The sequence below is a fragment of the Scomber japonicus genome, chromosome 8 (genome assembly GCF_027409825.1).
Source record: "Scomber japonicus isolate fScoJap1 chromosome 8, fScoJap1.pri, whole genome shotgun sequence".
Classification (NCBI taxonomy): Eukaryota; Metazoa; Chordata; class Actinopteri; order Scombriformes; family Scombridae; genus Scomber; species Scomber japonicus.
Window position 1 is genome coordinate 5,267,852 of NC_070585.1, and position 27,298 is coordinate 5,295,149.

General features: G+C 42.4%; 1 protein-coding gene across 6 annotated transcripts in view; it reads left to right on the forward strand.

The window, feature by feature from the left end:
• Positions 1–25,138, forward strand: part of LOC128363475 (storkhead-box protein 2-like) — a 148,477-nt gene extending 123,339 nt beyond the window's left edge. For 2 of the 6 annotated variants that reach the window (XM_053324476.1, XM_053324481.1), the window contains exons 3-4: positions 1,228–3,634; positions 24,934–25,138. In XM_053324476.1, coding sequence (XP_053180451.1) covers positions 1,228–3,634; positions 24,934–25,138 — 2,612 coding nt within the window. Of the gene's footprint in view, positions 1–1,227; positions 3,635–4,040; positions 4,459–4,485; positions 5,062–10,170; positions 10,304–24,933 lie in introns of those variants that run through there. The other 4 variants (XR_008321666.1, XM_053324480.1, XM_053324478.1 and 1 more) reach the window with 4 other exon arrangements.
• Positions 25,139–27,298: the final 2,160 nt, after the last annotated feature.

Sequence of the window (27,298 nt, forward strand, 5' to 3'; positions counted from 1 at the left end):
CCTCCATTGGAGGAATTTGAAATTGACACAGCAGTATAGTGAGAAAAAAGTAGCAGCGTAAGAGTGAACAGTCTCTGTGTAAATCTGCAATATGTAAAAGTTCCTGAGATTATATACATGTGTGCTATGTTCCTGGGATTAACATGGTAAGGACAGCATCAGTCTTTTTTAGTGGGAGTGGGAGGTACTGGGAGCTTTGGTGTTGTACCATCTGATGTTTGATGGTATGAAAGAGCCCCCAAACACTGTGAGGCACTCAGCTCGGCATAGAGAGGATGAGAGGGATTGTCCGTGATAGCTTCCAGCTTTCCTCTCATCCTCCTCTCTGTCACTGTCTCCACACTGTTCAGTTCCATCCCCACTACAGTGCTGGCTTTCCCAGCACACTGCGGCAAAGAAGATGACTCTGGCCACCACAGACTGGTAGAACATCTGTTGCAGCCAAGTGCACACATTAAAGGACCTGAGCCTCCTCAGAAAGGCCAGCCTGCTCTGTCCTTTCCTGTAGAGGGCCTCAATGTCATTGTTAATTTGCACCCCTCCTGTGTCAGTAGCTTCTGAACTTCTATTCTCTAGGGCCCACAATGAATTAGCGTCCTTCTTCAAAACAAAATCCAGAAAATTGGACAAGCAGTTCGTGCCTCTGTATCATAATATCACTGGACCTCAGTGCTGCATTCAACATGGTCAACCACAACATACTAGACCAAAAGGAAAACTTGGTGGGAATTTATGGCACAGTAATACATGGTTTGAATCCTTATTGTGGAAAACAACAAAATATGTTACCATGATAAGCAAGTAAGTGCTTTGAAGGTATCAGTTATTGGATGTGCCAGAATTTTGTTGGATTAAACAAAGAAAACACTGAAGTAATTGTTTTTGAAGCCAAGGACGAACAATTTAAGTCGGAGCTCAGCTTCAACTGACTTTCATTTTGACTTTTATATTAAGTTTTATTTTATTTTAAATTGTGTAATGACTCTTTACAATTGTATTTAAATGTCCTTTTATGATGTGTTTCTTTTACACTTTTCAATGTAATATTTTTTATAAAGTAGCTTAAATTGCCTTGCTACTGCAATGTGCTATATCAGTATACAAAGCCATATCTGGCCTTGCCTTACACGTAATCACAACCTACAAAGATCTTAGGTGTGGATTCTTGAGAAGAAATCTCATGAAGAGAATCTAATGTGAAATATCACTGCTTTTTGTTTTGCTCAGGTGTTCCCACTCCAACAGAGGAGGTTCTGCACCACACACTAAGCATGTTGGTCCGTGAGCGGAAGATCTACCCAACTCCTGACGGATATTTTATTGTAACCCCTCAGACTTACTTTATCACTCCTAGCCTAATCCGAACCAGTTCCAAGTGGTACCATTTAGACGAGCGTTCCACTGAACGACACCAACAACAGCAACATCAGAACCAACAACAGCATCAGCAGACGCAGTGCACCTCCCCTCTCTCTGGTACCATCACCCCTTCCACTTCTGGAGGCGTGCAAGATCGAACACACCCAAAGTCCAGCCAGAACCACAGTGGAGGTTGCGGAGGAGGTGGAGATTCTTTTTATAACAACAGTTACCGTGGAGACGACCCCCCTAGCCACCACACCACCCTGCAGCGCAGATCCCCCAAAGACCACCGGGAGGCATATTCGTCTCTGCACTCTCCACAGACACCTCCTCAGCAAGCAGGAGGTAACACAGAAAAGAGCCGCAGCACCCTCGGGTTCCCCTTCAAGACGGACACGCTCACCAAGCATCGAGGAGGAGGAGGAGGCGGAGGAGGTGGGGGGGGTGGAACTGGAGAGCTAGATAAACAGACAGGTGGAGGAACTGGTACAGGAAATCGGAAGTTTGGTTTGAAGCTGTTCCGTCTGAGCTTTAAGAAGGACAAAGCCAAGCAGCTGGCCACCTTCTCTGGTCAGTTCCCCCCTGAAGAATGGCCACTCCGTGATGAGGAGGCACCTAGTCAGCTCCCACGCCACATAGAGATGGAAATTATCCGCAGAATCAACCCTGACCTCACTGTGGAGAACCTTGCCCGGCATACAGCGGTCATGAAGCGCCTTGAAGAAGAGCGCGCTCAGAGGAACAAAGCATCGTCAGCAAATCAGAGCTCTAGGAGTAGGAGAAGTGGGGGTAGACACAGGAAGCAGTCCCAGACCAAACTCAGCCGCTCACATAGCAAGACAAGGGCACCCCGTGGTGAGCCAAGCGACAGTTCCCATTTGGAGCTAATCGACAGGGACTACAGAGCCTACTCGTCATCACTGGCTCGGTCTCCGAGGGAGCACGCACTCGCCATGGAGCGGCAGCGGGCGCGGCTTCACCTAGCACACAGCAACCCCAACATCCTCGACTCCTCCCACCTACCTGTCACACCTGAGTGGGATGTGTCTGGAGAGCTTGCCAAACGGAGGACGGAAATGCCTTTCCCTGAGCCAAGCCATGGCCCATCAGCCCACCACTCCAAAGTCCACCGCTCACAGTCCCACACACAGGAGAGGAAGTCCAGGAATGAACGCAGTGACAAGGCCAAGGAACGATCTAGATCCATGGACAATTCTAAAGGACCACTTGGAGCTGGGTTGATTGGACCACCGAATTACTATGAGGACCGGAGCCGTTACTATACTGATGATGGAACCTTGCGAGCCAATCAGAGCTCTTCTCACTACTCTCGTGCCACTCCCCCCTCAGCTAAGCTGTCTGGGAACTCCCTGGCGTTGGATGGTGGCAAGAGCTTAGAGAAGAGTAAGAGCAGGGACAACCTGCCGGCATACTCAACCAAACCACTGCCCACCTCTGTCCCTCCCGACAATTACTTCCAATGCTCCAGTTCTTCTGAGGCTGTACACACAGCAGCAAGCCCACTAGGAACTCTTGGCAAAAGTAGCCATGATGGGTTAAAACTGGGCAGCACTGACAGGCAAACAGACAGGCAGACACCCCATCCTCCAGAAAGCAAGGAGGACTTGTCAAAGGTGGGACCTAAAGGTGGCAGCCTGCCTCCAATACCTCTCTCTATCCCTGATCCCCCTCTCCCCAATGGACGACCTTCCCACAGTGCCTCCTCTGGTCAAGAAAAACGTAAGGAGATCTTTAGTAAAGACACACTCTTTAAACCTCCTCCCAGCCTCCCTTTGCCTGGATACAGCTCCTTGAGAAAACCCCCTGCCCTCGCCTCCTCCACTCTGTCCTCATCCTGCGATGCACTTGATTCCCAGGAGGCCTTTGATGCCCCCAAACCTCTGGTGGCCACACAGTCTGCTCCTCCACAGGGAATAGAACCCGCAACCAGTACTGCAGAGGCCTCCTTTGACTACTACAATGTATCAGATGACGATGAACTTGAGGAGGGGGGGACCAAAAGCCGAGGAGAGGATGAGAAGACTGGAGGTGTTGTTGGGATAACCGGAGGAGGAGCAGGGACGATGCAGTGGTTATTAGAAAGAGAGAAAGAGAGGGATCTACATAGAAGGTTTGAAAGAACCCTCACCTTCCCTGGTGCTAAAGAGAATCTACCAGAACCCAGTCAGAATCAGCAGTCAGCCCACTCTGCCAGACTGGACAGTATGGACTCTAGCTCTGTCACTGTTGACAGTGGATTCAACTCACCACGGTAAGAACATGTCTACAAATCCTACACCTGTGCTCATGAAAATTCCTGATTGTGTTTGCACTACATAGGCACATTTATCACTGAGAAAACATTTTTGTTTGTTAGCTTGAATTTAGAATTTTTTATCGTTTAGTTTTAAGGTAACCTTTTTTTTTTAGTCTCAGTGATATTCATTTGTCGGGAAAGCTACTGGTAAAACTGGCAACAACAGATCATTTCTTACTTTGTGCAGTCAGATCATTCAAAAAGTATCAAAAAGTCAGTTAATGTGAAATAAGACTCAGGTTGTCACACTTATGACCAGGGTAAGCATCCCTAACACCTTGATTCCGTTAAGCACAGCTATGTAATTTTTCCACTGTTACATTGTTTTGTTCGTCCATCACATGACGTCATACCCCACCAGGAGCATTTCAGAAGTGGAGCACTGCCTGTACCTTGCAGCACTGCTGGATTCGTGAGATCATACTAGAATTGCAAGATCACAAAGGAAACACGAGAGCACACAATAATCTATGTAACAACCATGGATGTATAAAGAAAACAAGGTTACTTTGCCTGTCCGACGTTGACTTGCTGTTAATTTGATCATTTCTCCTTGATTTTTGTGCTTCTATCATGGGTAAGTAAGCCTATGTGGTTAAATAGTTTCTTTTATTTGTTCAATTTAATTGTTGAATATTGTGTTTATAGTTATGTACTGCTTTGTTGTGCTGTAGCCAACAGACAAATCTAATGCAGTTAAAAGTCCAGTTATCAACAAAATGGGTCAAAGATTTGTGGCTGTGTTTTAGATGTTAAAAGTATATTAATTCTCCTACTTATTTTTTTTATCTATATTTGACATACAGTGCCTGTTAGCAGGAAGAGAACACTTGCATTTCTTCTCCTACTTGACAGACTACAGAGAAGGGGTAGAAGTAGAAGCAGCTAGATGGGGTGTATGCCCTCAACCAGCAAAGGAGACAGCAAGAGTTTTTTTATTATCTTGTGGCTGAATTGAGGCTGGACAGCCAATGCCATCATCAGTATTTTCAGGTGACTGTCAAGCTCATTGTCCCTAAACTGACCAGACAATCAAAAAAATTACAAAGCTGCCATAGAACCTGGGAAACCTGCTGTTGGACTGAGGTAAGCAAGATATTAAATAAAAAAATTACATTAGAAATAATAAATTAAATAACTTTTCAACTTTTTTAAAACAGCAACAGTTAAAACGCAGCATTTTGAAAACAAATTAACACTTTCATATATACTGAAGGTCTGTGTAGTTAAAAAACCCCAGTGTTCATGTCTTACCATTGTGGGTCATAGCTGGAGGACAGCATTTCAGTGAATCGCCCTTTTAGTCCTGTGATGTTTTATGGGGGATGGGTAGACCAAAAGTCTACTGGAGGTGTGATTGGAGTGCCTTGTGATATTTGAGTGGGGGTGGGTAGAGGTGTGTGCAGTGGAAGGTGAATGGTTTTGCCTAGTTTAGCTTGTTGTCTCCTGTTAAGTCTGTACAACATGACACATATATATGATTCACCCAGCTCATCATCTGGCATATGTGGTTTTGGAATTGACTACTCCCCAGTGTCTGTGGTCTATGGCCTTTGGCTCCTCCTTGTTTTTTTGTAGTACTATGTGCCACTGCTGGTGTGCTCATCTGCTCCCTGGAGGTAAGGGACAGAGAGAGCCTTTCCTTCTCCATGGAAGTAATCACAGCAAAAGTTATCTCAAGGCACTTTTTACGTAGAGCAGGTCTAAACCACATTCTTTGATTTCATTTAAAAAGACCCATTATTCCCCCATGAACAAGCACCAGGCAACAGCAACAAGGAAAAACACCCATTCAACAGGAGGAAACCTTGAGCAGAACTAGGCTCTTGGTGGCCTTGCTCAGTTGGCTGTGAAAGAAGACACGAGAGAGAAGCGAGAGGAGAGGGAGAGAGAAGAGAGAGACACAGAGAGGCACAGTAACAACAACAATGGTAATAACAGAAGTATGACTAATGATGATAATAATAAGAGCGCAATACATTGATGTCAAGGATGGAGTTGACATCTGGCTGACTGGCTTCTGCATCCCCCTGTGAGATGGATTAGCACAAAAACTCTTGGGAAGAACTTAAGTTATTAACATGCATTAATGGTACATGAGCCAGCTGCACACACACACACACACACAGTAGTTAACGACTCGACAGCATGACGACGGAGCATGCCCAGACAGTATGGAGATTTAAATGGGAGAGGAACAAGGTGCACATGTGGGTCCGCAGATCAAGAAGTATAAAACATAGCCTGACCAAATTACACACATCTATAGATGAGACTTTTGAGTCTGTAGCTGAAAGTATATTTTGAAATGCCTGAAAAATCGTCAAAAGTCATACATTTAAAAGGCAAAATGTGCACTTCCTGTTGGATTTAGGTCAAGGGTGTCAGACAAACAATTGAGTTTTGGTTTGATCTCTCTACGACATTCCTATCAGGCGTACTGGCCGTTTTAGTGTTTCTAGGTGGCGCTAGAGAGCACATTTAGGCACTTTGGGGATTAATCTTTCCATTTTATCAAATCAATGGCCAGGCCTCATGTGCTTGGTGAATTTGGTCTGTCCTGGAGCATGTTTAGGTGGTCAAATTTATTTAAAGTCAAAGTGGCATTAGACTCTCCTCCCATTCATTGTCTATGGGAGTGTTTTGGCGAGGATTTTTGGGCTCTTGACCTTTGAGGGCTTCTAAAATCCAAATCGGACAAGTAATGACAAAGTTGTTCAGAACTTTTGTGCAGCAGGGTGTGCTAAGTCAACTATTTAAGTTTGAAGCCGCCATGGTGAACGCCCTCAGACAAGATAACGTTTGTAGGAGGCCAAGAATCGTCGAAAATCCCACATGTAACAGCAAATTGTGCACTTCCGGTTGGATTTAGGTCAGGAGTGTCAGTGCGTGATTTGTAGGTCTTGATAAGACAAAAAATTGAGTTTTGGTTTGATCTCTCTATGACATTCCTATCAGGCGTAGTGGCCATTTTAGTGTTTCTAGGTGGCACCAGAGAGTTCAACGTTGTTTGTTTTTCCATTTTATCGAATTTTTCGCCAGACCTGATGTGTTTTCCAAATTTGGTGAGTTTTGGAGCAGGTTTAGGGGGTCAAATTAAGGCTCAAAGAGGCAGTAGAATAATAATAATAAACAACACAAAAACAATAGGGTCCTTGCCTCGAGGCAAGGGCAGGACTCCTGGAGTCCTCGCCCTCTTGCCTTTCGGCTTGGTCCCTAAATAATTAAAGCTGCAAGCAGCGATGAACGGGCCCTCGCCCCCCCATGCATTGCCCCGTACATGCATGTCGGTGCATGCTGCAGTCACATGGCAGACACAGCGGGCACGTTTATTGAACATTGTGTGATGGGGCTAAGTCACATTGCCTGTGTCCACTATATGGCGCTAGAGATCACCCACCAATTATATGTCATGTTGCAGTGTATGATGTGGAGAACACATCCTGTAAATTTCATATAAATCGGATAATGTTTGTCATATGAGACTTCCTGTGTCCAGTAGTTGGCGCTTTGTATTTGACACAGTATTGATGCATAGATGTGTTCAGGGCGGGACTCTCTACATGCATGACGAATTTGGTGTAGATGTCTGTAGGAGTTATAAGGACTTCCTGCTTTATGGCGAAACATCGAAATTGTACGCACAGCCACGCCCAACAGGAATAAGTCATAAAAAAGATTCTGATAACTGGTGTTATGTCTCAGCTGAGTCAATTTCAGGTGTAAATACTTAAGATTATGGGAGTAATTAGTGAAAGAATGAAGCAAGTGACTTCCTGTTGCCAGTAGGTGGCACTATGACTGTCACTAAATATGAGACTGTACATGTGTTCAGACCGGGATGCTGAACAAACACATTAAATTTGGAAAAGCTCAGACCATGTGGAGTCAAGTTATGAGGGTTTGAAATTTCCTGGCGAGACATCGAAATTCACCGTTTGATGTTTGAAACATGAACTGTGTTGAACCGTGAGCTTCTGCTTAGGGCTGTGCTTCCCTTGGCCAACTTTGTTTCTCGCTTGGGTACTACCATCGGAGTAGGAGCCCGGGTCGGGCCCAAAATGTCAATTATTACATTCGGGTCGGGTCGGGCCGGGCTTCTCTCTCGCTAACTTTTTTTTAATAAATATATATTTATGTATTATGTATACTAAAACGATGTATGGATGTTAAACTAAGGAATACTTGTTATAAAATAAATAATTTGGATAAAACAGAGAAGGCGCTGTATGGTAATTGCTATTTAACTACTAAACATTATGCACAGGCATCGTCACAAATGGGATCACACAAATCGCAACCAGTCCCTTTTCCCGGAGCAGTGCTCTGTCCGGCTCTGACTGACGCATCCCCTCCCTTTCCTCCTCCTCCTGAGTCCTCACAAATAAAATATAAAATTTCGGGTTTTTTCGGGCTCGGGCCTGCAAATCAAGTTAATTGATCGGGCTCGGGCCGGGTCGGGCTTTAATACCCGCGGGCCTGGGTCGGGTCAGGCTGGATTTTTTAGGCCCGATCTTACCTCTAGTTTGCATGCTATGGAGCTGTGAATTGAATTCACTGAGCCTTGCACACTCCAAATAAACTCCATTTATTACATGTACCTTTTTCACTAAAGGAGGCAGAGGAATAGCTGAATATATCACACGCCAAGTAAAAGAAAGAAGGAAAGCTAGAGGAGAGAAGCCTTTGCTAAGTTAGGATGCTGCAATTCACCATGAAAAATTACAAAGTTGCTATAGTCACCAATACTGTTATCATATTCTTAAAGTCTGTGGAAAGTCAATTCATTGATTAACTTCTAAACACATGGTTTCAGAAAACATGTGAAAAGGCTGATAACTATGTAGTACTGAATAGTAGAGATAGAGGCTTAACCACTTAACACACGCCCCTGTTTTTTATGCTGTTAGCCTAAACGACATGCCCAAGTTGTGAGCAGCACATATCCCACATAGTTTGAGACTCAGAGATGTGTCTGGTATCATTGGAAAGGAGACACTCTCAGGATTCTTGTAAAAGTGTCTGTGTGATTCTGTGACTTACTGACAAAGAGTGGCAGAGGTTACAATGACGGGGTTGTTTACTCGCCCATAGGTTTGCCTTTACAATGACATGTGTACAGACATTCAGGGACCTCTTAGCAGGATATAGACACAATGAGGCCACAGCCACAGGTCTTGGCTTCATGCAGTCCAAATTTGGAGTCAAAAGACCAAAAGATGAATTTTTCTGAATTATTTTTCAACAGGTATGTCCATGCGTTTTCCTTAGGTCCTTTTTGGAGACTCCAAATGGACACTTGGTTACCAAAGCTGTATAACCACAATCAAACACCTATAACTTCACATCCCCTTTGCCTACAATCAAAATCTTGGTCTCTAATGAAAGCTGACGCCTTATTATTATTATTATTATTATTATTATTATTATTATTATTATTACATATAACCATATTTTTTTGTTTGGCCATATCTATCTATCCATCTATCTATCTGTTTATTTTGGTATAAGTCATATGTCAAGTCGAAGAAGACCCAACCGTGTACCAAAATGCCGTGTGCGTAATGATATATGGTTCAACTCTTTTACGCACCGGGCGCACGCCGGTTACGCTTGGAGTTTGTTTATGGACAGCCAAACTTAATAGCTTAGTGTCATACACCGTTGGAAACCTCTGACTATTGGCTAAAAGGTTATCAACTTCATTTCACCGAATATTTCCATAGGCTAGAACAGCAGTCAATCAAAGCCATGTCGTCATTGCTGTCGGTCACATGTCCTCATTGGCTTTGGAGACATGTACTGCCTAAACCTAAACACCGATTGGCTTGTGTGTGGTGTCGTCAGAAGCAGGAGAGGCTCACGGTCGAAAACATCTAGTCACGTGTACTCTGAGATGGACGTGCAGGTCAGGAAATGACGTAAACGGACCGTATATGGTTTGTTATTTGTGTTATTACGTTACGTGTTGGACTAAATACATGGACATATGTATTTCATATGATTTCATATTTCACAAGAATGGATACTTGGCGAGCTGTACAGAAAGTCCTGAGTCATAAGATGAACGTTGTGGATAAAGGGAAGACTTTGAAGGTATGTAGGCATTATAGCTTTTCTTACTTAGCTCAGGGGCTAGCCGAGCTAATCGCTAATACTATTACGGCAGCGTTTCTCACCCTCTCATTTTTCCTGATTTTCTTAGCCTGCACATATTTATTCTTCCTCTACACAGACTTTAAATACTTCAGTAATTTCATGTTATACATACTATCTAGGCTATAGGTTGGGCAAAAGTAAAGCCATCATATCTGCTTACTTCCAGTCCTTTTGAATGCCACCTGCTGATCCACAGATTTTCTTTCTGCTTTTACATAAGCATCTCTTAATGCATTTCATCTTTCCTTGTAAATGTTGACTGGAACAAAGAGACACAGGAGAATAAAAGAATTTCACATGTAACTTCTCTTTGCTTGTTTCTTCACTCACAGGTAATTGGTTTCTGAGGACACACTGGTCAGCCTAGCATTCAGCTATCACATAAGGCACAGCTGTAATAAAGTCTGTCCATATGGTGTATGCACCTTTTTTTTTTAAAGTGATGATGGAGAGGCTTCTACCCAGGCCAGCAAAAGACACTTGGAAGGAGGCACAAGGCTTCTGTGAAAAATTAAGAGCAAGTATGGTGTTGGAAAATGCCTTTGACATTCTGTCCTACAGCTGGAGAATATTTAATTGCAGAATCAAACTTCACCCACAAAAAGAGGAGACACTTGTGGTGGCTGCAACTACCTGCCTTAATCCTAGTGAAAACCAGAGGTTGCCAGATGAGGCAGAGCAGATGGCACCAGTAAGAAACATGGAAGGAAACAGGGCATCAAGAGAGGCCTGTAATGTGCGGGAGGTCTTTTGTACCTTCTTCAACTCTCCTGAAGGACGGAATGGTGTGATAACATGGCAAAAAAGTTTTTTGCAGACTCAAAGAAACTGTACATATTAATTTGCAAATAGCTATCTTTTGTTTTTCAGATTTTTTATTTTTTATTATGTTGAAAACCAAATTTTAAATAAAAAAAATGCTAAAAAAAAATAAAAATGCTGATAACTGATTATGCGACCAAGTTATATTTTTGTACTTATGAAAAGGTCTTAATTCTTTATGGTGTCTTTCTTTTGAAAATAAAGTATATGAAAAAACAGTTTTGTTTGAGAACTTTTGAAAGCATGGCCTTATGTACTTAATGGGCCATAACTCCCCAATACTGAATTGGATTGCAATGAGTGTAACATTTCATACATTTCTACCCAGAGTAGGCACTTAAGTAACATTGTAAAATGATATATCTGCAATTTTGTTATCTTTAATAAAATTAAGTTGGTACACAAGTTCTCCAGGAGAATGCACATGCCTCAAATAGCTCCACCTTGTGGCCAATATTAGAACACCACCATGTTATTAATTAACTGCCACATCTTTTTAATGTAATATTCTTTGATAACAAATTCAGCAGAATTATACAGATGGGGATGCTGAACAAGTCTGCATTCACCTGTAGGTGGTGCTAAAAGATTTGAAAAATTGACTGCAGCACTTAGAAGTTGTAGTTGCAGCGGCTAAGAGTGGCAGCAGGAGTTAACGTCTTCCAGCTCTAAAATGTATTTTCTGAGATGAAACTGAGAACAGATAAAATGCATTTTAGAGCTGGAAGCAAAGAGTGGAAAAGTAGTTAATAACTGATGAGGTCTATCTGACCCATATCATTGGAGACAATTAATTCCACCACAGTGAATATGGTGCGTGTGTGTGTGTGTGTGTGTAATCCTGCAAAATCCCTGTGATAATCACACAATAATGTCCAAATTTTTTTTTTCCAATACTTTATTTTTATAGAAAGAACATAAACAACATACAGCATACATAAAAAACATAGAACAAACAGTTGGTCACCAACACATTCATACAGACATTATACTGATGGAGATACAAGTCAGTTCATACAGTAATGGCTCAGTGAACATCTCTTGTGGTCGCAAACATAATCCATTTTCCCAGTATTGTACATACTTGTCCATCCGTAGACTTAGCGAAAAGGTTCTTGCTGGCTGCTAATAGTATTTTTAAAAGATATTTGTCTCGCGCCAGTAAATGAGGTCCAATATTGCCCAAATACATTGTAGAAACAGAGCAATGAATTTCATCACCAAAAATATTTTGTATAACCCGTTTAATCTCTTGCCAGTATGACTGAAAAGCTGGGCAGCTCCAAAATATATGAAAATGGTCTGCTAGCTGTTCTCCACAGTTCCTCCAACATAGACCTCTGACCGTCTCCCCTGTCTGCACACATTTAGCTTCGGAGTTATGAAATACCTAACCAGATTCCACCAGCAAAAATCTCTCCAAAAACCAGAACTAATGGAAGTTGACTGCACAGAGCACATATTCAACCACTCTTCTTCTGTGATGACAGTTCCAGATTCTTTCTCCCATTTTAATCTAACCATATCTGAATACGAGTTCAGTGTTGAAACAAGTTTCTTATTGTCCTTTTTTGTACATCAATAATTATGTCAATTAAGCTAGTCTCACATTCCTATGTTGGTTTTATCTAATCATTAAACTAAGTCCTGATTTGAAAAATACCTAAAGAAATCCAATTTTTCTAATCCACATGTATCCGAATGTTTTCTTACTGTTCAGTTTCATTGAACAGTAAGAAGTGATTCCCCTTGTATACCAATGTTTAAACCTCCCGTCAATCCTTGCGGGCTTGAATTCAGGCTCAAAAGCAACCCATCTCAGCAGTTTAGACTACCCTTTAAGTACTTGTGATTTACATTCCTTAAGCCAAATTCGAAGGCAAACATTAGACCATTGATTCAGACCACTAGAATGCTGCTCATGCAGTATTTTACTTCCCATTTCCCAGTATAGATTGTAACAGTATATCTAATTGTGAAGTTTCCAAATTCTTCCATTTTGTTGTATAATTTGGATTACAGCCGCATGCCAGGGGTCTTAATTGCACTGCCTTATTGTAGTCTGAGAAGCATGGTAGGGATCTACCCCTTTTCTCTTTAGACAGTTGAAAAGTTTTGAATTGAATCCTTGACCTTCTACCCACCCATATGAATCTTGAGATCCTTTTATCCCATTAGTTAAATTGCTTTGGTGTAACCATTACTGGCAGGGATTGAAAAAGGTATAACAGTCAGGGAAGTAGGTTCATTTTTATTGTTTCTATCTTATTGTGCATGTCTAAGGGCAGCTGAGACTATCTGTCATAATCTGACTTGATGTTTTTACTTATGGGACCATAGTTTCTTTCATACAGGTACTTAATTTCCAATGAGTCCCATTTAAAATCAAATTTATTTAGCATGTCTTTCTGAGGAGTGTAGTTATAGCTTAAAATGTGTTTTGTTTTGTTTTTTTGCACATTTAATTTATATCCAGAATAGGTTCCAAAGTCTTTTAGTGTAGACATCAACCTAGAGATGCTAATCACTAACGCTGTTATAGGCAGTAACACTTTGTCTGCATATAGACAAATCTTTTGCTCCAAGCCTCTGACCATTATTCCTTTTATTGCCAGGTCATCCCAAATTGACTGTGCTAAGGGTTCGATAAATAGGGAAAAAAGAGGACAACCTTGCCGGCAGCCCCGCTCCAGTTCAATGGGCTGTGAGTTATGTCTGTTCATTTTTATTCTGGCTTCTGGAGAAAAGTATTATGTTTTTTAAAACTTCTAATCAAGTCATCTTTAAATCCAATTTTTTGTCAGCATTAGATATAGGTACTCCCAGTGAACCAAGTCAAAAGCCTTTTTTTTTTTTTAGCCTTCCCCTCTTTATGAATAACTGAAATGCTTGCCTCCATGTTCTTGGTGGATCACCTTCTTTGAGAGTGTGGTTAAAGCAGTCCAAGAGTATGTGCACTATTTGCTCTTTAAAGGCCTTATACCATTCGGCCGGAAAGCCGTCCGTTCCCAGCACTTTATTGGCCTTCAACTTAGAAATTGCATTTTCTATTTCCTCCTTTGTGATATCTGTCGTTAGGGCTTTATTCTGTTCTTCACCTATGGAGGATAGATCTAGTGATTCTAGAAATGTATTTATTTCCTGAGGGCTAGTTGTATTCGGTTCCTTATATAGTTCCCTGTAGTAGTTTTCAAAAATGTGTTCTATGTCCTCTAATTTGTGGCACACTTTTTTAGTTCTAGGGTCTCTAATTTCAAATATGGAACACTTTGCCTGTTGCTTCCTTAGCCTAGAAATAAGGAGTTTCTAGGCTAAGGACTGGAACAAAGAGACACAGGAAATATAATATAAATATAAAAAAATGTAACAAGATCTGTGGGAAAAAGAACAATATAATAGAAATGAAATTAAACAGTTATTACACTATTGTACTTAGAACAGGAAACACACTATTTAAAATGCACAATCACCACCTCCAGCATTGCCACAAGACAACAAACACTATTTTGCACAAACTATGACTGTATAAGTTATCAGCACTTAGAGAACCACAAGACTATCCATAACTATACACTATATACATATATATATACATATATATGGCAAAAATATATACAATCAGAAATGTAAGAAGATTCAAGATTCAATACTTCATTGCCATGTCAACATAGTCAATTGGAATTTGTTTTGGTGGGTCTCACAAATAGCGTTCCCAAGATGAAAACAAGTGCATAAATGAGATAAATAAAATCTAATTAAGAGTAAAATAAATAGAACATAGAAAAACAGTACTAAGGCACCTGCTGAGGGAGAGCAGCAGCAGCTGAATAAAGTGCATAATGCATGTTAAAGTGCACAATGCGATAAACAATAAAAAATTAAAATCATACATAAAACTATTGGCTATTAAAAAGTCGTACAGCTTGGGGGTACGTGCTGTTCTTAAATCTTGTTTTTCTTGCTTTTATGCTTCTCAGCCTTTTATGAGAGGGGAGGAAGTTCAGTAGGCAGTTAGCTGGGTGGGAGGGGTCTCTTAAAATCTTTAGGCCTCTTTTCTGCAACCTGGCTGTATAGATTTCTGAGAGCAATGGAACCTCACACCCAGTGATTTTTTATGCAGCGCGCGTCACCTTGTTCAGCTGCTTCTCCTCCTCTACAGTCACATTTCCAAACCAGACAGTTACAGCATGGTGAGGATGCTTTCCACAGCTGCTGTAAAACTGCAGCAATCCTTTGCTAGACACCCCACTCTTTTTCTTTTTGGTGAGCTTTCTTTAAAATCATACAGGTATTGTCCTTCCATTTCAAGGTGGACATGATGGTCACTCCCAAAAACTTAAAGCTGTGTACCCGCTGCACTTCTATGTTGTTGATAGTCAAGGGTGGGTGGTCTTCAAGTTTAGGGTTTTTGATGTTTTGTTGTTGCTCTTAACCACCTGCAATCTCCCTGTTAAAAAATCGAATATCCACCGGCACAATGACTGATCAACAGCCGTATGAAGGAGCTTATCATGCAGTCTAGATGGCAGAATCATATTAAAAGCTGAACTGTAATTGATAAAAAGAACTCTTGCATAGTTACCAGGACCCATGTTGCAGAATAGAATGTAAACCGAGAGAAACAGCATCATCAACAGACCTGTTAGCGCAGTAAGCAAACTGATATGGTTCTAGAGTAATACTGAACAGATGGTTACACACAGACAGATGATGACAGATGTTAAAGCCACAGGTCTATAATCATTCAGACAGCTTGCATTGGGTTTCTTAGGCATAGATATAATCACAGCAGATTTTAAACATTTTTTAAACTTTTACTGAGTAAGAGAGCAGTTATAAATGTCAGTTAAAACAGGAGCCTATTCATATGCACAATATTAGCAGATTAAATTTGGTCTGGCCAGCTGCCTACTGTTTTGCCTGCATAACAGGTTTCTAACCTCATGCTCTCTGATTAAAAATGGTGGAGTTCGGATGGATTCGCACTAGAAAGGTGTGAGCTATTTGTGGTTTCAAACCTACAGTAAAAGTTGTTCAGCTCATCAGGCAGGTTAGGATCAGTATCCAGTCAAGCATGGTTCATCTTATAGTTAGTCATTAATTGAAAGCCACGCCACAGCTCTCTACTGTCATTAGAACCAAGCTTACTTTCTAGCTTTTCTTTATAGTCTTTTTTAGCTTTAAGAAGAGCAGAAAGCAACAATAATATAATACAAATACAATAGAGAATACATATCCTTAATAGCACAAATGGAAAAACACACTGAAGAGAATCTAATTATTACAGCAAACACATTGTTTAAATGGCACAAGACTAAACCAATTCACCTTGGAGGTGAAGAGAGATTCATTTTGTAAAAAAAACATTTGTTTTGTTAAAATAAAAATGGGCATGAACTTTGGGCCTGTATTTACAATATTATGAATGAAATGTGCGTTATTTGAATCAAATCAAATCAAAAATTTCTCTAATACAGGAATTATCCTGGCCAGGTGGTCTATACACAATAACTAGTGTAACTTCTTTCTGTTCAAGAAACCCCAACAAATACATACTGACCTTCTTTGTCAGAAACCACTTGGAAATTCACTCTATTAGGAATCAGTATTGCTACACCTCTTTTTCTCCCTTTCTTATAACACGAGTAAAATGTATTTCTTAAACCATATTTTTTTGAGAATTCAATTCAATTCAGTTGAAATGGGTGTCCGCCCTTTTAATCGGATTATGTAATCCATTTACATTGAGGGTAACTATATATAGTGGGGCTAAAAAGTATTTAGTCAATGTCAATTTAGTCAATTTGTGCAAGTTCTCCCACTTAAAAAGATGAGAGAGGCCTGTAATTTTCATCATAGGTACACTTCAACTATGAGAGACAGAATGGGGGGAAAGAAACCAGGAAATCACATTGTAGGATTTTTAATGAATTAATTGGTAAATTCCTCTGTAAAATAAGTATTTGGTCAACTACAAACAAGCAAGATTTCTGGCTCTCAGAGACCTGTAACTTCTTCTTTAAGAGGCTCCTCTGTCCTCCACTCGTTACCTGTATTAATGGTACCTGTTTGAACTCGTTATCAGTATAAAAGACACCTGTCCACAACCTCAAACAATCACACTCCAAACTCCACTATGGCCAATACCAAAGAGCTGTCAAAGGACACCAGAAACAAAATTGTAGACCTGCACCAGGCTGGGAAGCCTGAATCTGCAATAGGTAAGCAGCTTGATGTGAAGAAATCAACTGTGGGAGCAATTATTAGAAAATGGAAGACATACAAGACCACTGATAATCTCCCTCGATCTGGGGCTCCACGCAAGATCTCACCCCTTGGGGTCAAAATGATCACAAGAACGGTAAGCAAAAATCCCAGAACCACACGGGTGGACCTAGTGAATGACCTGCAGAGAGCTGGTACCAAAGTAACAAAGGCTACCATCAGTAACACACTACGAATCCTGCAGTGCCAGACGTGTCCCCCTGCTTAAGCCAGTACATGTCCAGGCCCGTCTGAAGTTTGCTAGAGAGCATTTGGATGATCCAGAAGAGGATTGGGAGAATGTCATATGGTCAGATGAAACCAAAATAGAACTTTTCAGTAAAAACTCAACTTGTCGTGTTTGGAGGAGAAAGAATGGTGAGTTGCATCCAAAGAACACCATACCTACTGTGAAGCATGGGGGTGGAAACATCATGCTTTGGGGCTGTTTTTCTGCAAAGGGACCAGGATGACTGATCCATGTAAAGGAAAGAATGAATGGGGCCATGTATCGTGAGATTTTGAGTGAAAACCTCCTTCCATCAGCAAGGGCATTGAAGATGAAAGGTGGCTGGGTCTTTCAGCATGACAATGATCCCACACACACCGCCCGGGCAACGAAGGAGTGGCTTCGTAAGAAGCATTTCAAGGTCCTGGAGTGGCCTAGCCAGTCTCCAGATCTCAACCCCATAGAAAATCTTTGGAGGGAGTTCAAAGTCCGTGTTGACCAGCGACAGCCCCAAAACATCACTGCTCTAGAGGAGATCTGCATGGAGAAATGGGCCAAAATACCAGCAACAGTGTGTGAAAACCTTGTGAAGACCTCAGTTATTGCCAACAAAGGGTATATAACAAAGTATTGAGATGAACTTTTGTTATTGACCAAATACTTATTTTCCACCATAATTTGCAAATAAATTCTTTAAAAATTAGACAATGTGATTTTCTGGATTTTTTTTTTCTCATTTTGTCTCTCATAGTTGAGGTATACCTATGATGAAAATTACAGGCCTCTCATCTTTTAAGTGGGAGAACTTGCACAATTGGTGGCTGACTAAATACTTTTTTGCCCCACTGTATACTGTATATGTAATCCCAGTTAACACAGGTAGGTGAATGACATGTTATTGGTGACTGAACTTGAACTGTTTTCAAACTATAAAACAAACTCAAAACAACAAGATAAAACAAGCTTATAGAATAAAAAACTGTTCCTGCAGACCTCCATTTTGAAGTGGTACAACACTTCTTAAAGTCGGGGGAGTAGTCTAGTGAATCACCAGAGCCCCCCTTCAGTGCAACCTATAATATCCCTGCTCCAATGGTGTATTTGTGCACCAACTTCGTCAAAATCTTTTTCCAAAAAATGTTGGCCAACTATATTCATTCTATGGACTAAGGGCGATCCCACACAGTATTAAATCAAAAATTTAGCTCCACATGAAATTAGGAGCTTTTAGTTGAGTATTAAATGAAAATGAGAAATGGAGAGAAAACAAAAACAAATGGGGCTCAGTCTTAATGGAGGGTGGGGAGTCAGCTACAAGAAAACAACAGGTGACATAGTTTTTGCTCCCAGACACTGAAAGCATATACAGTACACCTCCATCCCCTAGTCCCAGTGTTACTAACGTTTTTGACTAGACTCTAGCTCTCAGTCCATACTCTCTTACAATGCAAGATTGTTAAACAGTCTGTTACCTCCCATTTCCGTTGTCACTGGGTCTATCGCAGCCGCTGAAAACCTCGCAGCCTATTCTTAATCCACTCTTGGCGGGACTGGGTGCTGGCTGTCTTCGCTGGACGTCGCCAGGTGTTTTTCCATATTTTCTCCAGGATCCCAGATTCAGCATTGCTCTCACGCTCAAGCGGGAAGCCCCTCTTCTTCAAATCCTCCGCCACCTCCGCTGCAGTCAGTTACCAGTCCACTGACAAAGAAAACTCGTAGTTTGGCTGTCGCAAAGTAAAATGAAACACTGACTGTGGGGGGATATAATTCAATCCGGACATGGAACAATCACATACAACACATCAGTCTAATGTTTTGGTGGTGCCCTCAACTGATGAAATCTGACACTAATGATGAATCAAAACTTTCTCTATAGGTATTTATGACAGGACTCTTTGTGACATCACAGGATGATGTCCGCAGGATCTGCTTGCATTGCATTTCAGCTTCAGCTGTGTTCAGAATCAGTTGTGGCTCCATTGGGACCTTTATTTACCATAACTGCATAGGGTACCAGGCTGGAAGCAGGTGTTACCAGCCTCAAGCCTAAGGGTACCTGGGTCAGTGGCTAAATTGCTGGTGGCTGCCATTATAACAATTACAGTGCCACAAACCACTACAAGCTCATAAAAATTGTATTTATAACTCATTGAATCAAAACCAAATACTTTCTCTTCACATTGTTGCATATTATGTCAATTTGAGCTAGGCAGTGAAAACAATAGCTTAGATGGTAGCTTTCAAAATACATTCACACAAACTATGTCTAAACTTGTTCTTTGAACACTATTAAAGCCCAAAAGTCAAGCCAAATGCTTTTTTTAACATCTAGGTAACACTACATTTTTCGTACCTGTGGAGCAGTAAGGAACAGACTTGGGTTCATCAGTGTGTAACCAGCTAATCACCATTTTATTCTGCCTATGACTAACACAGGCTTGAGTTGGATGTTTCTTATTGAACTTGGTATTGCAGTGACACCTACTGTCACAAAATGGAATAATGACAATTTAAATTGAATGTAATGTGTGAGAGTCTAACTTATAAAGTAGCTAGTTATTTACAGGTATTAAAGTTCTCCGTCGCTAAGACGAATTTCCATCAATTGGGCTGCCATAAGGTGATATACGAGTCAATTTCCAAATATCAATAAATTGTTAAAATAGCGTTGGAAGTAAGGATTACTGCATCTAAATGATGAGTTAATTTGTCACAACTCTCCACCGCTGTCTCTGTGTCTGCTGTACAGAGCATTAGCCTCTGCTGCAGTTTGCTGTCATCGCGCTGCTCTCCTCTGATCTCAGAGAGTCTGTACACGGCAGTAATGCTGCTGCTTTATCCCGCCTCGCTGTTCTGTATAAAAGGCCCGGACACTGAATGGAGGACAGAGTTTATCCGTCAGTAAGCGGCTACAGGATGCTGTTGTGTTAGCTGTGGTTGAGCGAGGTAGAGAGTGAAAGAAGAGAGGGAGCGCTGACAGTAAGAAAGCCGGTGAATCAGATCAATAAAATGTTACTTTCAAATAGTTTCACAGCGGTTACGTTCAACAGCACAAATAAACTTCCTCAAACACCTCCACTCAACCCTGCAGCTCAGCCTCAAACCTCAAAATCGGTAATGCAAGCGTGCTACACTGTACAGGGCAGCGACATTATACTGGTTTTGGTTGGTTCAATGTAAGAAAGCAAAGGCTCAATGAGAGATCTTCTTTATGGCTATGATGATGATGTATTAAAGAGGGGTAAGGATCACCTCGGGCAGAGCTGAGTCCTCAGTGTGTGCTGCTCACATAGAGACAGTAAACCAGACAGTAAACACTCGTTATGAACAGAATAATAAAAGATAAAATCATTGGCAAATAGAAACAAAACAAAACAATTACCCATTTTCTTATATTTAAGAATAAGAGATCAATAAAAAATAAAAATCCTCTCTGAGTTTTTATAATATTAATATGCCTAACTAAGCCCATAAGATCCTAAAATAACACACAAAGGATTTCTGATTGAACATTTATACCTCCGACCCCCATGGTTATACAGACTGCAGTATGCCTTATTGATGCCTGTAAGCCTTTCCGTTTCATTTAGAAAAGAGCAGCAATGGTTAGAAATATAATCTTGTTCCAGCAGGAGAGCAATTTGCTGTTTTCATATGCATTTCCACCTTGTTTTACCTTAAATCCTAGGAAGTGACCACAAAAGGGTTTCTATGAAATGGTAGATGGCTTTTGACTTGGTTGGAAAAAACATTTCAGTCAGAAGATTTTTTTCTTTGCTTTAATCTTTGTATTTATATTGTTTAAATAAGAAAAAAGGGGGTTTCATTTTCTATTAACTTGTAATAGAGACCTTTTTTCCTCACCCTCTACACAGGCATATATTGGAAAGAAGCCTTTATTTCTAATTCCTTCTGTTTGATCAGTATATTTGCTGATTTTTAGTACAAAGTCTCATTGTTTGAGCAGGTACATGGTTGAAGCTCTCCCGGAGGTGTGAGTTGAAACTGTCTCTGACAGGAGACCCTGCCAGACGTTCCCAGCAGACCATCACAATGCGTTTGGGCCTGCCAGGTCTGACCGGCATCCTCCCCCACAATCGGAGCCAACTCACCACCAGGTGGTTATCAGTTGACAGCTCCGCCCCTCTCTTCACCCGAGTGTCCAAGACATGCGGCCGCAAGTCCGACGACACGACTACAAAGTCAATCATCGAACTGCGGCCTAGGGTGTCCTGGTGCCAAGTGCACATATGGACACCCTTATGCTTGAACATGGTGTTCGTTATGGACAATCCGTAACGAGCACAGAAGTCCAATAACAGAACACCGCTCGGGTTCAGATCGGGGGGGGCCGTTCCTCCCAATCACACCCTTCCAGGTCTCACTGTCGCTACCAACATGGGCGTTGAAGTCCCCCAGCAGAACGAGGGAATCCCCAGGGGGAGTGTTTTCCAGCACCCCCTCCAAGGAGTCCAAAAAGGCTGGATACTCTGAGCTGCTGTTCGGACCATAGGCACAAACAACAGTCAGGATCCGTCCCCCCACCCGAAGGCGGAGGGAGGCCACCCTCTCGTCTACCGGGGTAAACTCCAACATACAGGCACCAAGCCGGGGGGCAATAAGTATTGCCACTCCTGCCCGGCACCTGACACCAGTGGCAACTCCAGAGTGGCCGAGAGTCCAACCCCTCTCGAGGAGACTGGTTCCAGAGCCCTTGCTGTGCGTCGAGGTGAGGCCGACTATATCTAGCCGGAACTTCTCAACCTCACGCACCAGCTCAGGCTCCTTCCCCACCAGAGAAGTGATGTTCCACGTCCCTAGAGCTAGCTTCTGCAGCCGAGGATCAGACCGCCAAGGTCCCCGCCTTCGGCTGCCGCCCAGCTCACTGCACACCCGACCCCTTTGGCCCCTCTCACTGGTGGTGGGTCTGTGGGAGAGGGGTCCCATGTCCCTTCTTCGGGCTGTGCCCGGCCGGGCCCCATGGGTGAAGGCCCGGCCACCAAGCGCTCGCCTCCGAGCCCCACCCCCAGGTCTGGCTCCAGGGGGGGGGCCCCGGTGACCCGCGTCCGGGCAAGGGACACGAAAAACCAATTATGTTGCTCGTCATTGGGGTCTTCTGAGCTACCTTTTGTCTGGCCCCTCCCCCGGGACCTGTTTGCCATGGGAGACCCTACCAGGGGCATAAAGCCCCCGACAACTGAGCTCCTGGGGTCATTGGGACACGCAAACCCCTCCACCACGGTAAGGTAGTAGCTCAGGGAGGCGATAACAAAACTCTGCTTTTTGCAGATGATGTGGTCCTGTTGGCTTCATCAGACCGTGACCTCCAACTCTCACTGGATCGGTTCGCAGCTGAGTGCGAAGCGGCCGGGATGAGAATCAGCACCTCCAAATCCGAGGCCATGGTCCTCAACCGGAAAAGGGTGAAGTGCACTCTTCGGGTCGGGGATGAGATTCTGCCTCAAGTGGAGGAGTTCAAGTACCTCGGGGTATTGTGCACGAGTGAAGGAAGGATGGAACGGGAGATCGACAGGCGGATCGGTGCGGCGTCTGCAGTAATGCGGACTCTGCACAGATCCGTCGTGGTGAAGAGGGAGCTGAGCCGAAAGGCGAAGCTCTCGATTTACCAGTCGATCTTCGTTCCTACCCTCACCTATGGTCATGAGCTTTGGGTAGTGACCGAAAGAACAAGATCGCGGGTACAAGCGGCCGAAATGAGCTTCCTCCGTAGGGTGGCTGGGCTCTCCCTTAGAGATAGGGTGAGAAGCTCAGTTATCCGGAGGGAGCTCGGAGTAGACCCGCTGCTCCTCCACGTCGAGAGGAGCCAGATGAGGTGGTTCGGGCATCTAATTAGGATGCCTCCCGGACGCCTCCCTGGTGAGGTGTTCAGGGCACGTCCCACCGGTAGGAGACCCCAGGGAAGACCCAGGACACGCTGGAGAGACTATGTCTCTCGGCTGGCCTGGGGACGCCTCGGGGTCCCCCGGGAAGAGCTGGACGAAGTGGCTGGGGAGAGGGAAGTCTGGGCTTCCCTGCTTAGGCTGCTGCCCCCGCGACCCGACCCCGGATAAGCGGAAGAAGATGGATGGATGGATGGAATTTTTGTTATTGTATTACTTACTCCGATGTGCAGAATAAGAATTTTAGCACTTAAATTACACCCGGGATGTTTTGGCAGTGCACTACTCTACTGTAAATGCTGTATCATTTGGGTAGCATTATAGACATCGCTGCCATAGCCAAATGATGCTCATGTAGTGTCGCATCCCATTTAAACAATCTTGGGCATATAAGTGAAGTAACGGTGGTAACAACTATTTATGCTTAACTGCCATGATATAAAAAGCAGCAGGAGTTTATCCACCCTTGTTTTTACCCTGGCCTGTTTTTGAGGCCAGTCCTTATTTGTCCGTGTCCACCATGCCCCTGGCCATTATCAAAGACCCGGCTTATGGCGCTTTTCCACTTCACCGTTCCAGGATGACTAGATTCGACTCAACAGGTTTTTTGCGTTTCCACTAGGGATACTACCTGATAGTTTTTTAGTACCTTCTCTGCTGAGGTTCCAAGCGAGCCGAGCCGATACTAAATGTGACGTCAACAGACTGCTGGCCACTGATTGGTCAGAAGAGTTGTTTTAAATACAGGCAACAGTGTTACAGCCAGTCGTTTCTCATCTCTTGCTTTGTGTGTGACAGCCACATACAGCAGCAAGTACACCATCCCCTCCATGTCCTCCATTGTTTATGTGTTTGTGTCGCGTATAAAACGAAGTCACAGCAGTTTAGCACAGCCGTGCTATGACAACCGTGCCCATGTTGAGGAGGCACTATAGTAATGGAAAATGTCGTTCCTGGAACCATACCGAGTCGAGTAGTGCTGGAACTGTGTAGTGGAAAAGTGCCATTAGTCTTTTATTTGGGGAAATACAGTAGTTAATATAGTCCAGTTTATTTGAAAACAAATTGCTATTCCTACATATGACAACCCTTTGTGTCTCTAGTTTTTTCTGTCACTACTGATTTTCCAAAAAAGATGTGTGTTTGAGTTTAGTCAGTAAAAAATGATAAGCATAATAAAAACTTATTTTTTAAGTCCAGTGTCAATGAATTCAGGCAATTATACAATTGAAGTGAATTACACAATATAATATAAAGGTGAACAAATCTCAAAATCATGGACCTCAGCGTTACTAAATCAGACCTGCATTTTGAGCTACTGTGATCTTGACACTGTCATGAACATGGACCCTCTATCAAAATCTAGTTTGAAGAGCTTTATTATTTTACTTTAAATATTGATTAATACATACCCATGCAAATATTAATTTATAAATATCCTAGCAATGTTCCCTAATCCATGCATACTCTTGAGGACCACCCTGAAAAAAGCATCTGATAAAGTCTCTTCTCCTTCCCAGTTAAGACCGTGACAAAGGCCAGGAGGACTTGCTGATGTAAGCTCTCACTGGTTCACTTAGGCAAGAAACAAAAAACAAAAGAGTAACCACATAAATTGTAACAAAATTGTAATTTGAATCTGAAAAAACTCATCAAAGATTAAGTCAACGATAGTTTTAATATCAGAAAGCAGTCACTGACAATCAGTTCTGTCAATAGTATCGAGGTTCTGCAAGAGTGTTTCCTAATTCGACGGGTTATCAAATAAAAAAGTCCTGTTTGTTTATTTTTTGTCCCCAGCAGAAGTGGAAGCTTCAAGCATTTCCTTTGGTGTGGTGTCCATGGTTACATATTTTCTCACTGTGTCTTTCTCTTTGCAGAACCAGAGAGAGCCTAGCATCTAACACCTCTTCCATAGTGGAGAGTAACCGTCGACAGAACCTGGCACTGAGCCCTGGCCACCTCGGTATCACCACTGGCAACGGTCCCCCTTTCTCCTTCCGAGCCATTCCTGAACCTGCCAGCACCCAACCAGAGAAACTCCAGAAGCCCAATACCTGCCTTGCATCAATCACCAGCGTCTAGAGGCGGAACTGAGGGCTGGGTGTAGCTATGACCCCCCACCCCCCCACCCCCTCCCCCAGGACTGTTACACCCTTAGACTGACAGAATGACTGAATCAGTGGAGTTGGCACAGGCCCATTGTGGAACTATAGCTGTTAACACACACACACACACACATACACACATACATACAAACATACAGACAGACAAAAAAGGAATTTAGACCACCAGGAAACTGCTCTTTCTGTCACACATACAAACACGTACACACCAGGCCACTGGGTAGATTGAACATTGTCATTTTACAGCCCTCTAGTTTACACACACACTAATGTTGTGTTGTTTCACTTAGTGAGTTCTATTTGTGTGTGTGTGTATGCGTGTATGCGCGTGTGGGGGATATGTTTGTGTACCAGTAATCTGTAATCTCAGGTCATGTTATTTCCTCTCCCATTCCAGCTGCTCCAGATCAACACATCTCCCTCTAGTAGTGTCTTCTGCTACTATACACTGGAGTGAAGCAGCTCTGCTGACTACTGTTATTGATGGTGTATACACTCACATTGATCCAGCTTTTACCCACTGAATTAACTATAATCTATTCACCACTGTAAGGTGCATGGCCACAGAAGTTGACAGTTAATACCCTTGAATATTGCTCCAAATCCAACAACAATGCGGGGTGGTTAGGTAATGTTTTACTTGTACCCAGGAATGTTTTTACTGTAAGACTCTTTGTAGAATTAATTGGCCAGTTCTTGCTGATGCCCATCTGAACTGCCTAAACAGTGTTTCTATTTTTAACAGCTATTCCAAAAAATGTCACTAGATATATAGAAAACCTGAGTTGCAGCTCCACGGATGAGATTTTTAAATACAGTACTTAGAGCTTGTATCTCTATTTTCATGTTACCCCTCATGTCCACTGGATTTAGCTACGTGTCTACCAGACACATGAGCCAAGTGTCTTCCTCGTGCCTCCTTTACAGGCCAGGTGTATCTTAACAGAGGAGCTCACATGAGAGCCTGAAATTCTCTTGTCAATATACATAAATGTTTATATTTATTGATAGTTGACATGAAATGAGTGCTTAACACACAACATTTTGTTACTGATGTTTCATTTTGGATATATGAAAAAGTTTTTTTTTCTTGTTTGTTTATAAAATCACCTAGCACTGGTATAGTCTGCAGGTGTTGCCATAGTTTGCAACAACTGCCATACTAGCAGGCAGAAGACATGCATCCGCCTTGTTACTATATAAATGCATTAACAATGACTGCTGAGGTAGCTAATTTCACATGAGATGTTAAAAGGAGCCTCGACTATTAAGACTTGTATGCCTTAATATGCTACAACTGCCTTCTCCTACTAAAATACATTGTTAGAAACATTAAATATTTTCGTTATTTAAAACTCCTCAATGTTTAATACATATTTTGAACTCTAGGTTGATGACCTAAATTGATTGCGTTTGAGAGGCGACTGTGCTGCTTTTGGTTGTAATTTTAAGTTGAAAGGGAAAAAAGGGATGTGTAAATCTTTACAGCTTTCCAAGCGATAAGAAGAAGAAAGAAGTGAAAAAAATGCTTGTGGATGAATACAACTTCCTAATCCCACAGCTGTGTTCTTGCCACTTCAGTATTGATGCATTTGGTGCATTTAGTCCACCACAGCTGTTAAAAGAGCTAACGGGTGCTCCTGGTTATAAGCAAAGACTAAAACCACATTCTGTGCCTACAGTTTTTCGCCAACAAGGAGTCAAACTTGGATAGCAAGTGAAATCCACTTTAAGAAACATCAAAGACAGGAGATGCTGGATGCTACAGTTGCAGCTTCTGAAGGTGAACCATCGGACACGACCCTGATAAACACAGAGGAACCAGACTGTCCACCAGTTTTACCATTGACTCAGTCAGTAAGACCAATGCAGTTTTATTACACGACAGTTTGATCCAAACACTTAGCTTAAACAGCTGGTCACATAAAGCGGAGCTCTTTACAACACACACTCTCCCTCTCAGTTAGCATAGGCAAGCTGCTGCACATGCTCTCCTCCTCACCTCTTTGATCAACATTTTGATTTAAAATTGCAACAATGTCTTCTTTGTTGTCCTTCTCGCTTACTTTGGACTCCAGATTACAGAGGGCTGAACAGAAGACATTTTTGTCTCGCTGTA